This window comes from Rhinatrema bivittatum, chromosome 19, assembly GCF_901001135.1.
Source record: "Rhinatrema bivittatum chromosome 19, aRhiBiv1.1, whole genome shotgun sequence".
Lineage (NCBI taxonomy): Eukaryota > Metazoa > Chordata > Amphibia > Gymnophiona > Rhinatrematidae > Rhinatrema > Rhinatrema bivittatum.
The window spans coordinates 29,643,015-29,656,626 of NC_042633.1; the positions used below are offsets into that span (position 1 = coordinate 29,643,015).

General features: G+C 46.9%; 1 protein-coding gene across 4 annotated transcripts in view; it reads right to left on the reverse strand.

Moving 5' to 3' along the window:
• Positions 1-4,728: 4,728 nt before the first annotated feature.
• GPANK1 (G-patch domain and ankyrin repeats 1) overlaps positions 4,729-13,612 on the reverse strand; it is a 37,804-nt gene continuing 28,920 nt past the window's right edge. Inside the window, exons 1-3 of one of the 4 annotated variants that reach the window (XM_029584812.1) lie at positions 8,677-8,821; positions 5,839-6,401; positions 4,729-5,424 (exon numbers count right to left, since the gene is read on the reverse strand). In XM_029584812.1, the coding sequence (XP_029440672.1) occupies positions 4,962-5,424; positions 5,839-6,395 (1,020 nt within the window). In that variant the 5' untranslated portion in view covers positions 6,396-6,401; positions 8,677-8,821 and the 3' untranslated portion in view covers positions 4,729-4,961. Of the gene's footprint in view, positions 5,425-5,838; positions 6,402-8,281; positions 8,628-8,676; positions 8,822-13,612 lie in introns of those variants that run through there. The other 3 variants (XM_029584811.1, XM_029584810.1, XM_029584809.1) reach the window with 3 other exon arrangements.

The following is a 13,612-nucleotide window of genomic DNA, read 5'->3' on the forward strand; positions in this document are numbered from 1 at the left end:
CCATATGCCCCCTCCCCCCACCCCCCACTGGATGGAACCTGGCATTGTAGCTCCCCAGGTGCAACCAGCAAGCCAAATGCAGGTCCCACTACATGTGGTGAGCCAGCTGATATAGTGCATCTGGATTTTCAGAAAGCGTTTGACAAAGTCCCTCACCAGAGTCTCTTGAGGAAATAAGTAAGTCATGGGATGGGAGGCAATGTCCTGTTGCAGATTGAGAACTGGTTAAAAGACAGAAAACGGTGAATAGCGGAGTGCCCCAGGGATCTGTACTGGGACTGTGGCTTAACATATTTATAAATGACCTAGAGAGGGGAACAACAAGTGAGGTGATCAAATATGTTGAGGATACAAAATTATTCAAAGTTGTTAAATCACAAGAGGATTGTGAGAAATTGCAAGCGGACCTTGCGAGACTGGGCATGCAAATGGCAAATGACATTTAAATGTGGGCAAGTGCAAAGTGAGTCACCTAGGGAAGAGCTATCCAAATTATTGGTACACAATGCAAGGCTCCACCTTAGGCGTCATCGTGGATATTACAGTGAAATCTTCTGCTCAGTGTGCAGCAGCAGCCAAGAAAGCAAATAGACTGCTAGGGTTTATTAGGAAAGGACTCGAGAATAAACAGAGTATTTCGTAATGCCTCTGTATCACTCCAGGGTGCCACCTCATCCTGAGTATTTCAGGTCACCACATCTCAAGAAAGATACAGCAGAATTAGAAAAGGTACAGAGAAGGACGACCAAGATGATAAAGGGGATGGAACGATTCCCCTATGAGGAAAGGCTAAAGAGGTTAGGACTCTGCAGCTTGGAGAAGAGATGGCTGAGGGGGGATATGACAGAGGCCTATAAAATCATGAGTGGAGTGGACCCCTCCCTCTTATGACTTGTACTAAAACCTTCATCTCTTTGCTTGAGACCTTGCTTTTTCAGCAGGGGTCTGATTCGTCAGGATCTGGGTTGTTATTGGTGTGGTTTGATTATGTACCGTATGTTATTTATTTATTTATTTAGTAACTTTTATATACCGACGAACGTTGGGAACATCTCGTCGGTTTACATATAACAGAACTGAGCAACAGGCTTTACAATTTTTGCATAATTAGATAATTAAATGTATGTAAATTTGTATGTAGCCTAGAGCCTGGTACCCAACTAATAAGTAATATCAAAACCACACCCCCTCACAAGCTAGAAATCTTCTTTAACATAAGGAGGAAAAAAATGCTGTCGTCTGGGATGGGCCGATTACCACTGGAGACGGTCTAGGGTTTTGCCGAGCCTCAGAAAATAGCAGAGGATCCTGCAGCAGCCTGCACAAAGGGTAGTGGACCGGGAATGCCAGAGACTCGCGGATATGCACACGGTGAGAATACTCGGGCTTGTACAGCAGAGAGATTCGCCGGTGTGAAATCCACTCACGGTGGCCCTTTGGCATGGAGTTAAGAGGTAAGGGCAGGCTAGCCCAGACAGCAGCAATGCAAGCTTCTCTCACCCTGGCCCACAGCTCGAAAATAATCTAGACTCTGCATCCAGTCCAGAACAAAGGCCAGGGGACGGTCCCTTGCTGTCAGCCTAGCTTGCTGGGCAGCCTCAGGGTTTCTAGCATCAAAACGTCAGCCAGAGCTGGAACGATAAAAGTACATTTTTATTTAGCCACTCTGTGGGGTGCCCTTTTAACCCTGGCCAACTGCTGGGTTAGCTAGCTCGAGCTATATAAAAATTGCCTGCGAATTCAAATAACCACAGTTATGAATCCCGTGTCATCTTAAAATGGTAAAGTCTAGGTCGGTGACTGAATTGTGCACGCTGCGAATGCAGCGACTGGCTCAGGTCATGCGCGGGGACCTCCAGGATCCCTCAACCGGAGGAGGCGGCTCCCTGAGCACGTGAACTGGAGAGAGCCAAGCGAGGAAGATGATAAAAAAACAGTTTATTCTGCTGGGGTTGCTCCCGCTCGGCTTTCTCGTCAGCGAGGCTAGAACAGGGACGATTCTCAAACTGTCTGCCCTGGGACAGAGCGCGAGGGTATTTTTAGCCCCCAGACTTTGCTAATTTTCAAAGGAAAAGCACATGGGGACTTTTGTGCTTAGAACCTTCTCTTGGCCACACATCACCTGAGGCCATGTCCACCCGCTGCTGTTGTTGTTGGGGGTTCTTTTTAAACTGAAAATATCAGCCCTGGAAGCACCAGGATCTTCATTAGCATTGTGACGCTCCCGGGGGGAAGGTAGCTGCAATTAAAGAGTTGTAGCTAACTTGGAATCAAAGAATGCATGTTTTAAGGCAAGCCGCGTCGATTTGCATGCACGAGGCCAGTAGTGAGCTGATCAGCATGCTGAGCAGCTTATTATGCTTGCGGTGCTAGGACAAAATAAGGCACAGCGTTTTCACTGCATGAGGCCATTGTACGTTTCTTAAATGAGGCCTTAGATGCTGAGAACTCTGTAGTGCTCCATGAGCCTAAGGCATGACATCGGTGGCACAGGAGGGACATGCTCTGAGGAGGCAGAGATCAGAGCAGGAGCTAGGGAAGAGGGACTAGCTGGCGCTCCTGGGGTCCTGCCAAAGGAGGACGTGCACAGGAATGGTGGGTAGGAGACAAGGGGCCCCCGAGCCTTCCTGAGGACATTGGAAGCAGAGCAGCAGGCTGAAACCGAGCGAAGGCAGGGTTCGTACGCCTTGTGACCATGGCCAAGTCACTTCAGCCTCCACTGGCCCAGGTACAAAATTTAGAAATAAGCTACTGTACCTGCATGTAAGTGACGCTGAGCTACCAATGAAAAAGATGTGAGCTCCATCGCTAAATGAACAAAGCACAAACCGTCCACAGAGAGGCTTAAGACATGCACACTGTATTTGCTGCAGCAGAGAAGATGACAGGGGGGGAGAGCAAAAGGAAAATTAGCAACAAAAAAAAAAATAATAAAAGAAGAGTTAAGAGAATAAAAAGCTCCACTGACTGTTTTAGTCCCTGCCTCCTAGGAATTTTGGCTGACACCTAAGGTACTTGCCAGATACTGGCTTGGCCACTGTTGGAAAGAGGATGCTGGGCTTGATGGACCCTCAGTCTGACCCAGTAGGGCAACTTCTTAGGTTCTTACACTATTTTTCCATCTGTCCCAAACTTCCCCAATGTCAAAGACATAGCACAACAGGATGTCCAAACCTTTTTCAAGCTACCCGAAAGATGTATGTAATTGTGTTCCCCCAGTCCTTGAATTCGATCACCCAGCATCTGGCTGCACTAGGGAGGAAGAACACAGACCTATCGTCCGGCACGGCGATGTCACTTTAATTCAGTCATCAGCAATCGGACCACTTGTGTATCCAGTCTAAGTCTCCTATGGGGACCTGTCATCCATCTTTCAGCTGCTCACTGTAGCCCCCCCGCCAAAGATCCTTTCAGCCATTAATTCAATTGCATCTGGAAGATTAAATTCGAGAAGGTGGTGACCCCCCCCCCGCATCATCTTCCTCCTCTTTATTTCCCGTAGCGAAACCGGCTAATTCAGTTCAGGTGTAAGCACAGAAGAGCATTCAAAATGCCATACTGGGTCAGAGCCCGGTCCATCGAGCTCAAGCTCCTGGCCCAGACAGCGGCTATTCTGGCTGATCCCACAAGAAGTCAATTTCTTGTTACTTCCTCCCAAGCATCGCAATGATCTGCCCTGGTCTACCTCATTCACAATAGTTTATGGACTTTTCCATTTTCCCTTAGCTCACAGCAGCATCTCCTTCGGGGATCGCTACACGCAGAAACTGCCGGTGTAGGCTTTTGCCCAGAAGGTGCTGGGAACATTTAGGAGCGCGCAGTAATTTGCCAGCCACCTCTGAGCCAGGGGGAGAAAGTTCTTTTTATTCCCAATGGCCTTCCAGTTTGATTAAGAAAGCAAGTGCACCTTCCCAGATGCAATGAGGGTAAAAACAGGATGAGCTGCTGCAATGCCACTGCTCGCCAGCAGGCACTCCCCAACACCTTTTGGCAGGACTCCACCCTCGCAGACAAGGAGCCATTCCTGGGTGCTGCCAGATGAGGGCAGTATTCACAGCCAGGTTTAAATAAGAAACAACTTGGGTTCCAAAGCCAACAGTGAAGGCTCTGCCCTGCGTCACATTAAAAAAACAAACAAACTTTGCATACGTCCAACCTGGGCCCTAAGAGCTTTGGGACCAGGGGATCTGAAGCAATGAAAATCCTCTGGTAAACACCAAGCGAAGCAAGATTAGGGAACCCCCATCCCCAGAGAATCCCTGTTGGACTAGCAGTGGTGTAGCTCTACGAGCAGTATAGAGAGCAGGGCCCTCCTCGGCCAGTCAGGTTTCCAAGATCTCTCTAGTGAATATGCAGGAAATGTGCATGCATTACCTCCTGTGTATGCAAATATTTCTCATGGTCCCTGAAAACCCAACAGGATAAGGGGGGGGGGGGGGGAGCACCCTGCCTAGATAAAGAACTCCAACAGCTCACACAGAGTGTCGCTGTCTTCCTGCCTTTCACCTGCACCCATGGGGGGAATAGGGGCTTCTCTAAGGTCTGTTTACCAGCTCTAGTACCAGCCTCCTTCCACCAGGAGCGGGGCAGCCCCTGTTTCCTCACCCAAATTATTTCTGAAATCCTTTCAGTTGCACCCTTGGGAGCAGCAGTGTTAAGTGTAATGTCCCAAATGCTATCACTGACCAAATGTTCCACTGGAAGGGGGAAGAAAAAAGAAACAAAAAACCAAATGGACACGTTCTTTAATCCCACTTTCAGTAAGCTTTTTACAAAGGTAAACATTGCAAAACTCTAGCAGCTGCTGTGGTGACCCACTGCCCAAATCTCTTCCACCCCATTTGCAGGAAGCCATCTTGGTCACCTGTAGGAAGTAAGAGCAGGCCCCACACCACCAGCAGCTATCCTAGGAACTGAACAAAAACGGCAGGGAGCAGGCTTGGCCCCTGCCTAGCCAACGGCTACAAATCAGCATTCATGTAGGTCCGCAAGTCCCTTTCCCAGGCCCGGGCCTTTTCCTCTCTCCTCTTCTCCTCCCTCCTGCTGACGGTGGCCACTCTCTCCATTCTGGCTGGCCGTAGCTTGGGTTGCTGGGCCACTGCCTCCTCGTCATTGGCCCCGAAGTGCGTCACTTTGGGCTTTTCGGTTGGCCGAAAGCCCAGACCCGCCTGGTCACGTTTTAGTACAGTTCCAACAGGAAACTTCCTTCCTGCTCCCAGTGGCCCTAAGCCAGTCTCGGGGTCCCAGCCCTCTTTCAGCAAAAGCCGGTAGCCCACACTGTGCTCAGGGATGTGATAGTGGGTGGAAGCAGAGGGACGTTGCTGACTGAAGAGGTGGACAGTTGAGCGCTCATGCTGCTCAGTGCTATCTTCCTGGTAATGCATCTTGCAGACAGCACAGTATTTCAGCTCTGGAGTGCCTCTCCTATCAAGGGAAAAGGAACCAGGTCAGTTTCCCTCACATACAGAACATGTGTAACAGGCAACAGCAATGCAAGCTTCCCTCACATACACAAAGCCCCAAAACGGATAATGGCAGTGCAAGCTTCCTTCACATTAACAGATATATTGTCCCACCACAGAACCCATATAGTAGACAACAGCAGTGTAAACTTCATTCAGAAACGGGGTTGCCAACCGGTTCCAGATTTTCAGGTCAGGTTGATCCAGTCCTGGCTCTACTCCTCTGCACACAGGTACTTATAGTCTTGATTTTCTGAGGGAATGCAATAAGTCAATCAGAATAAATCCCAGCGTGCAACAGGATAAAACCAGGACTGGATCAACCTGTCCTGAAAATCTGGAGCCGGTTGGCAACCCTATTCAGAAACTACCTCACCTTGGTCCTGTCTCCTCCAATAGAACTGTCCCATATTCTCGTAGAAGACGCACCACTTCCTTGTGTCCGGCCTCCTCTGCCAAATCCAGTGCATCTCGCCCCTGTGCCTCGCAGACTCCGACCCAAGCAGCGCCACGATCCAGAAGGTGCCTCACCACATGAATGTGCCCAGCGTAAGCCGCACACATCAGCGCCGTCCAGTAATAGCCATCCCGGAAATTCACGTCACTCATACCCTTATCAAGCACCTCCTGCAGGGCTTTCAAGTTTCCATCCTGGGCACACTTCAGCAGTCGATGCCCACCATGCTCTGTTACACTTGGCTGTACTACAGGCTCTTCCCTCCGTGTGCGTTTTCGACATGCTTTCTGTTCTCGTGAGCTCCCCTCGCTAACAGAAGCCAGCAAGTTTTCATAGAAACACTTGGCTTCCTCACCACTCCCTATGGAGTCCCCAATATGGTGGTGCAGACTGAGGCTCTCCCTGCGCTCGCCATCCTTCCAAAGATCTGATGCCTCACGGGCACGGGTGAATGAAATCAGAGGGCGTTGGTTCATTTGAAACTGAAAAAGAAGATTAAAACAAGAATGTGTTTGAATAATCACTTTAAATTTCATTAACGGATTTCCAGAAACTTGGCCAAACATCAAACCCTTATGGAAATTAATAGCAGTGTTGTGTCTTATTTCCACAATGCTAGCTGTGTACACAGCACTATTCAAACTGATTTATATCGTTAGTGTGCTTATCCTAATGAACTTAAAACGTTTTTAACATAGGGAGTGGGTGGAGATAGAAGCTTGCTGACGATCTTAAAGTACATGAAAGGAGATGTTAAGAGATCCACTTAAGGTCACACATTGAGGTAGGAGAGAAGATTTATGTGGCTTGATTTGAGGGGACACAATGAACCACTAGAACCAGACCTCCAGTTCCAACGCTCGTGTTCTAACTGGATTCTACACTCTGCGATAAATAGGGAGGGGCCCCAGTTATATGTACAGTCTTAAAACCTGGCACCCTACCCAAAACAAAATAATCCACAAGTTATTGAGCCAGCTCATGCTTTAAGGATGTAGAACAACAAATCACTATCAGGTCTATCCTGTAAAGTGCGGCCGCGTTTACCCTGCTCCTAAGCCGCGTTTTACTCACTTTCCGGCCGCGTTATCCCTTCCTGCGATCCCGAATCCACTTTAACCTACTCCTACCGCGTCCTAAAATCCCCGGCCAACCCCTTCCGCACGCGGCATGGATATTGCATGCAAACGAGCGAATTAGCTATTCCCTAGCATCCCGTAACCCGCGCCCCGACTATCGCTATCTTTCCCTGCCGTTTTGTCGCGCGTTTAACCTGCTAACTTACCGCCTACCCTGACCCCTGCGGTAGAGGCAGGGGTAAGGGTAGGTGGCAAGCTTTCCCCCAGCCCCCGCTCACCTGCCCCGGCCGCGATCATGGGTGCCGGTCTCCGGGGCAGCCCCAGTCCTCTCCCCTCCTCCCGAAGCAGGGCGCGAAAAGCAGCCTTGCTCCGGGAGGAGGGGAGAAGAGACACTGACAGCGGCGAAGCAACTTACTTTTTGCATCCCCGATCTCCTGCCTCCCGCTGCGCAACTTACTTTTTTTTGCAGGCGTCCGGCCATCTGGAAGAAGATATCGTGGCTCCCGGAGAAGATGGATGCCAGCACGGGGGAAAGCGGCCCCTGTGCATGCAATTGGCTGCTCAAGACGTGACGTCACATGCCGTGACCCCAAACATCGTGACGTCACGTCTTGAGCAGCCAATTGCATGCACAGGGGCCGCATTCCCCCGTGCTGGCATCCATCTTCCCCGGGAGCCACGATATCTTCTTCCAGATGGCCGGACGCCTGCAAAAAAAAAGTAAGTTGCGCAGCGGGAGGCAGGAGATCGGGGATGCAAAAAGTAAGTTGCTTCGCCGCTGTCAGTGTCTCTTCTCCCCTCCTCCCGGAGCAAGGCTGCTTTTCGCGCCCTGCTTCGGGAGGAGGGGAGGGGGGACTGGCAGTCCCGACTTCCTGGTATCTGTCATTTCAAATGACATTTGAAATGACAGATACCAGCGTGGCGTGAAGCGTTAGGCCCGCGCACCCAGGATACTGTATAGGCGCTCTATCCAGTAAAATGGGTTGCGCGGGCCTAAGGCTTCACGGACCCTTCTTAGACGCGGCTTTCATTTGCATAAAATTATTGTTCAGGATCGAGCGGTAGGTGTGCTGCACTGTGTGTGCGGCAACCGCGGGTGCGCCGGGCACTAACGCAGCTCTTCCTACCGCTTGGTACTGGATAGACCTGTATGTCAATGTAAAATAACTTTTCTAAAGATCTCACTCCCTTATTAAATATTCAAGCACTTCAAAACTAGACAGAGTAAGATGTTCTCTATCCGCTCCACCAATTATAAGTAGAAGTCTTCTCCGCCCTTTTACCATTTCAGGAACTGGCAACTGTAAAACTAAATAAAGACCAGCAAGGAAAGGCCCATGGTCCCCCAGCCTCCAATTCGCGTGCTCTCCTTCACCTTTCACAGTCCAAAGGCAGCAGTCACTTCGAGCCCTCCGCTGCACTCCTACAAATCCAAACAGTAAAACCAAATCGCTCTTAGAACTCCAGCAGTTAAAACCTCCGGCTGCCTCTTCCCCAGCGTCTCCCTCGTTCACACAGAAATCGCCACTACCCTCCAGTCCTCATCTCTCCCTCCCCCCCACCGGACCGTGGACAAACGCATGCACGTGGGTTGCGAGCTCTGACAGGTAGGAAACTAAACTATTGCAGCGCAAGAACAAAAGAGAGAGAAAAATCCACAGCAAAACAGGAAACTCACACCAAGCTAGAAAGACTCTTTCCTTTCAAGCATGCCGGGAATCGTAGTTTTTCTATAGCACGTACAGAGGCAGCGCATGCTCACTGCGAACCAGACGTAACGGGGCACTAATGCATGATAGGCGTTCTAGTTTAACGTAGGATGTGCAAAGCACCTTTCCCTCTGATACGGGTACCGACACAAGAGCTAGGTGAGTGACGCTAAAGCGAGGGAGATCAATACGCATGCTCAGTAGACACCCGGCCTACCGGGCATGACGGGGTTTGTAGTTTTTATTCTCACGCCTAGAACATGTGCTTTAAACTAAAGGCAAATTACCTTACCTTTTGGAACAAATAAATGGGGTGAATAACATGTACTTAACACAAAGCTGGGACAGTACAGACTGTGGGCTGATTATTGCCACGGTATTATTGGGAATGCTGTGGTTTAGTTTTATTATCTTGAGAACCTTTTCATTTTAGGCTCTGGATTCTTCAGCCTCACATGAGCTGGATAAGGAGGGGGACGATGGCAGCAGGGGCGGATTGCAGGAAAATAGCATCCCAGGGGATTTTTCAGAACCAGCCCACTAAGTATCTGATTTCTTCTTGCGTTGTCCCTACAGCACGTGTTTCAAGAGCTCCCAAAAGCTGCCCCTTGCGAGGTACATCATGTGACCTCTGAACCTGGCAGGAATTAAGCCAAAAAGTTCTAACAGATTTCACATTTTTCCTAAATAACCATAGCCGAGCATATCCTAGACCAGGAGGGAACAAACAGCTGCGGTCCCCCTTCCATCCATGCAATCGATTTGGCTCCCCATAAGTTTAGTTACATCTCTCATACATTTCTTATTCCTGGTCTGGTATTAGTTGCTTACCAACCAATTAGCTCTTGAATCAGTTGCCGAATAATGAGACAACCACACTGCCAGCCAGTGTCAGGCCCACTCTTGCTCTGAAACAAAGACATATATACATTCTGTTCTCAGTATGTGGGTGTGTGTGTCAGAAAGACACACACACACTGACACAAAGTATGAGTGTGCACGGGGAGAGCCACTGACCCAAAGTATGAGTGTGCACGGGGAGAGCCACTGACCCAAAGCAGCATAGCTCCAGATGGACTCCTGCTTTCCTACGTGGAGCCAGTGCAGTCAGGGCTGGTGTAAGACTATTAAGCACCACAGATGAACTTTACAGCCTTACCATCCACCCCATACACAATTAATATTTATGCATTTATAAATAATTTTACATCCAAAGTACAGTCTTCAGAGGTAAAAATATCACAACATGTATATTATATTTACTTTTATTTACCGAGGTTCTAGTAACAATGTTACTAACCACTTCAGTTTACATACAACAATAATATAACTTGAACGAGAGTCTTACAGAGAACAAGGATTGAAGAACTAGGAAATAAGTCATTTTAAACACAATATGAAATAGATCATTTTAAATAACAGGAATCAAAATACAAGGGATTAGGGTCACACAAGTAACGTGATCAATTGTTGCCTGGAAAATTGTAAATGCATCTAGGATTATTAAGCAGTGGGAGAAAGAATAAATTGTCTAGGGTAGTTAGGAGTGAGTAAAGTCAAAGTCATGCATAGGCTTGGGTGAACAGCCATGTCTTGAGTCTTTTTTTTAAAGGTAATTGGGCATTGTTCGAGCCTGAGGTCTGAAGGAAGAGAGTTCCAGTGGTTCAGGCCGGCTGTGGAGAAGGCTCTTGTTTGAAAATGATTTGATTGGAGGGATTTTTAGAGAGCCTTTTTGTGCGGATCTCAAAGGACGGAAGGATGAATATAGCTGCAAAGGGATCCTGAGGTCAAGAGGTGAGGTTTTGTAGATAGATTTGTGGATGATAGTAGAAGTTTTGTAGCAGATTCTATATTTTATAGGGAGCCAGTGGAGATTCTTTAAAATTGGTGTAATGTGGTCCCTTTTATTTGCTTTAGTTAGAATCCTCACTGTGGCATTTTGTAGCATTTGGAGAGGTTTTAGGGAAATAACTGGGAGACCAAGTAAAAGAGAATTGCAGTAATCAATCTTTGAAAATATTATTTGCATTTACATGTGCTACTGTAGTGCCAACCAGAAAACCCTGTCCAAAAAAAGACATGGAACCTATATTTCTCCTCAATAAACTAAAAAGCCATGGGATAGGAGGTGTCTTGATGTGGATTGGTAACTGGTTAAAAGACAGACACAATTCATCTTTCTCCCAATGGAGATCTGTCCTGGGACCAGTGCTGTTCAACTTGTTCATTAATGATCTAGAAAGGGGAGCAATGAGTGAACACATTTGCTGATTACCCACAAATATTCAGAATAATTAAAACACAAGCAGATTGTAAGGAAGTACAGAAGGACTTTGTGAGACTGGAGAATTGGGCATCTAAGTGACAGATGAAATGTAATATGGATAAATGCAAAGCAGTGCCCATAGGGAAAAATAACCCAAAATTTAGGTACACAATGGACTATTACAAAAAACCACCAAAGAAAAACGTCTAGGAATCACTGTGTGGACTGTACATTGAAATCCTCAGCTCAGACTGTTGATAGTCAGAAAAACAAAGAGAATGCTGGGAATAATTCAAAAGGAATGGAGAATAAAGCAGAGATCATCATAATGCCTCTATCGATCATTGATGTGGCGGCATCTTGAGTGTGCAGTTCTGGTCATTTGGTATAGTGGCGTTAGAAAAGGTACAGAGAAGGCAACAAAAATAGTTAAGGGGTTGGAGAATCCTTTTGCCAATTTGTTTTAAATCTGCTACCGGTTAGTTTCAGTGAGTATCCCCTAGTACTAGTGTTATTTGAAAGAGTAAAAAATAGCTGTTCCTTATTTACCTGTTCTACTCCATTCACAATTTTGAAGACCTTAATCATATCACTCAATGCACAATTAAGTTATGGAATTCACTGACTGAGGATGGGATCAAGACAGCTAGCATAACTGAATTTAAAAAGAGTTTGGACACGTTTGTGGAAGAAAAGTTCATAATTATATTTAAACGTCATTTTTATTGAGATCAAGTACAGAATAATCATGTCAACGAACAGCTGCATAAGAACTTTGTAATTGTTTTTCCCCATCACACTAATCTGCAGCAAACAATGATCAACATTTTGTGACAACCTATCTACCCCAATTCCCCCTCCCTCTGCCCACCTTCCCACCACCCCCTAACCATTCGTGGCTACAATATTGTTCAATTCCCTGCAGCATGTAAGTGAAACACTGTGAGTCTCAAATGCAATCAGGATATCAGAGATTGGCCAAAGTCTTTCATGAATAGATTCCTGGAAGTCGTGGAAAGAGACTGAAGGTAGGGATTCCACGTTCGCAGAAAGTCCCTTTTGTGTTGAGGAGTGGTCTGCGACGCCATCCCATCCATTAACATCATCTTGTGGAAGTGGTTACGCCATGCCCAGAAGGAGGGCGGGTCTGTGTCCTTCCAATGAAGTAAAATCAACTTTTCCCACATAGCATGCCTTACGAAACAGAAGACGAGTTCCCGAACTCCGAATGGTCCTGGGTGGCGCGGCGTCAAACATTATCCAATTCGGCAAAGGTATAATCCGTACTTGAATCAGGCTAAGTAACGAGCAATACTGCTCCAAAATTGTTTAATAAAGGGGCATGTCCAAAACAAGTGAGTGAGGGATCCTTCCTCCTGCCCACACTTCACACAGACTGGGGAGGGGAGGATTTTAGCATAAAAATCCACCACTGTGGACGTGTATGCCCGCCAGAGGAATTTGTGCTGCGTTTCACGAAAATACATATTAGTCGATGGCTTTGCAATACTGGAGAAACTGGCCTTTAACAATGGGACAGAAAGCTCAAAATTCCCCTCACAGTTCCATTTCTCTGCTAAAAGTCCATAATTATTAGCCAGGTGGCTCAGGGAGACCCACCACTTGTCACAGGGAGGCAGCAGCAAGAAACCAAATCTACTTTCAGGGACTGGCCGATGATGTAGACAAAATACTGGGCTTGATAGACCTTTGGTCTGAGCTAGAATGGCACTTGTGTTCTTATGGCATTAATCCTATTGTAATGTATGTTGGATGTGGGCCTGGACCTCAGAAAGTCTTGGGTAAACTGAATTACAAAACAGTAAACCTCCACACCAAAACAGCACTAACTATCAGCACGCAAAGAGTTACAATCCTACCTATAAAAAGGCAACATGGTAAGTATTACACCAGACTGTAAAACACCAATACACCTCCTATTGGGAAAAGAAAACAAGCCAGGCTGTTATAGATCCCTAAACAGAAAGTACATGCTGGCAGAATACTTCACCTCTTTTACACGTGTAGAACACACTCGCCCTCAAACACAGAATAAAAAGACCATAAGATAGAAACATGCAGCCAAAAACTGAACTGGAAACCACAACAAGCCAGTGCAACAATGGCAAAACAGAATCATCATCATTCCTCATAAAATATCAAACAATAAAATACAATATAAAACTTCAACCATAGTAGTAAAACCATACTAAAAAAAGAAGAAATATTTCAAAACCGCTGACAAATAGAACATCCAATAATTGGGAACCAGTAAAATATTTTAACACAGCAGCCAACACATTTAATAATATCTAATAATTTAAACTAATAAGAATTAAAAATCCCATACTCTTTGTACCTGGGAACTTTTGATTCCTGTCACCCTGAGATTGTTGTGGATCAGGTAGGCATAGGGGTGCACACAAGCTCTTCTCTCTTATATACACACACTCTCTAACACACGTACAATCTCGTACATATTCTGTCATATGCACCCTCACAAACGCTCTCGCACGCTCACACACATGCTCACTGACACACACATGCTCACTGACTCACATACGCACCCTCATGCGCTCACACATGCTCACTGACACATGCACCCTCATGCTCACTGACACGCACCCTCATGCGCTCAC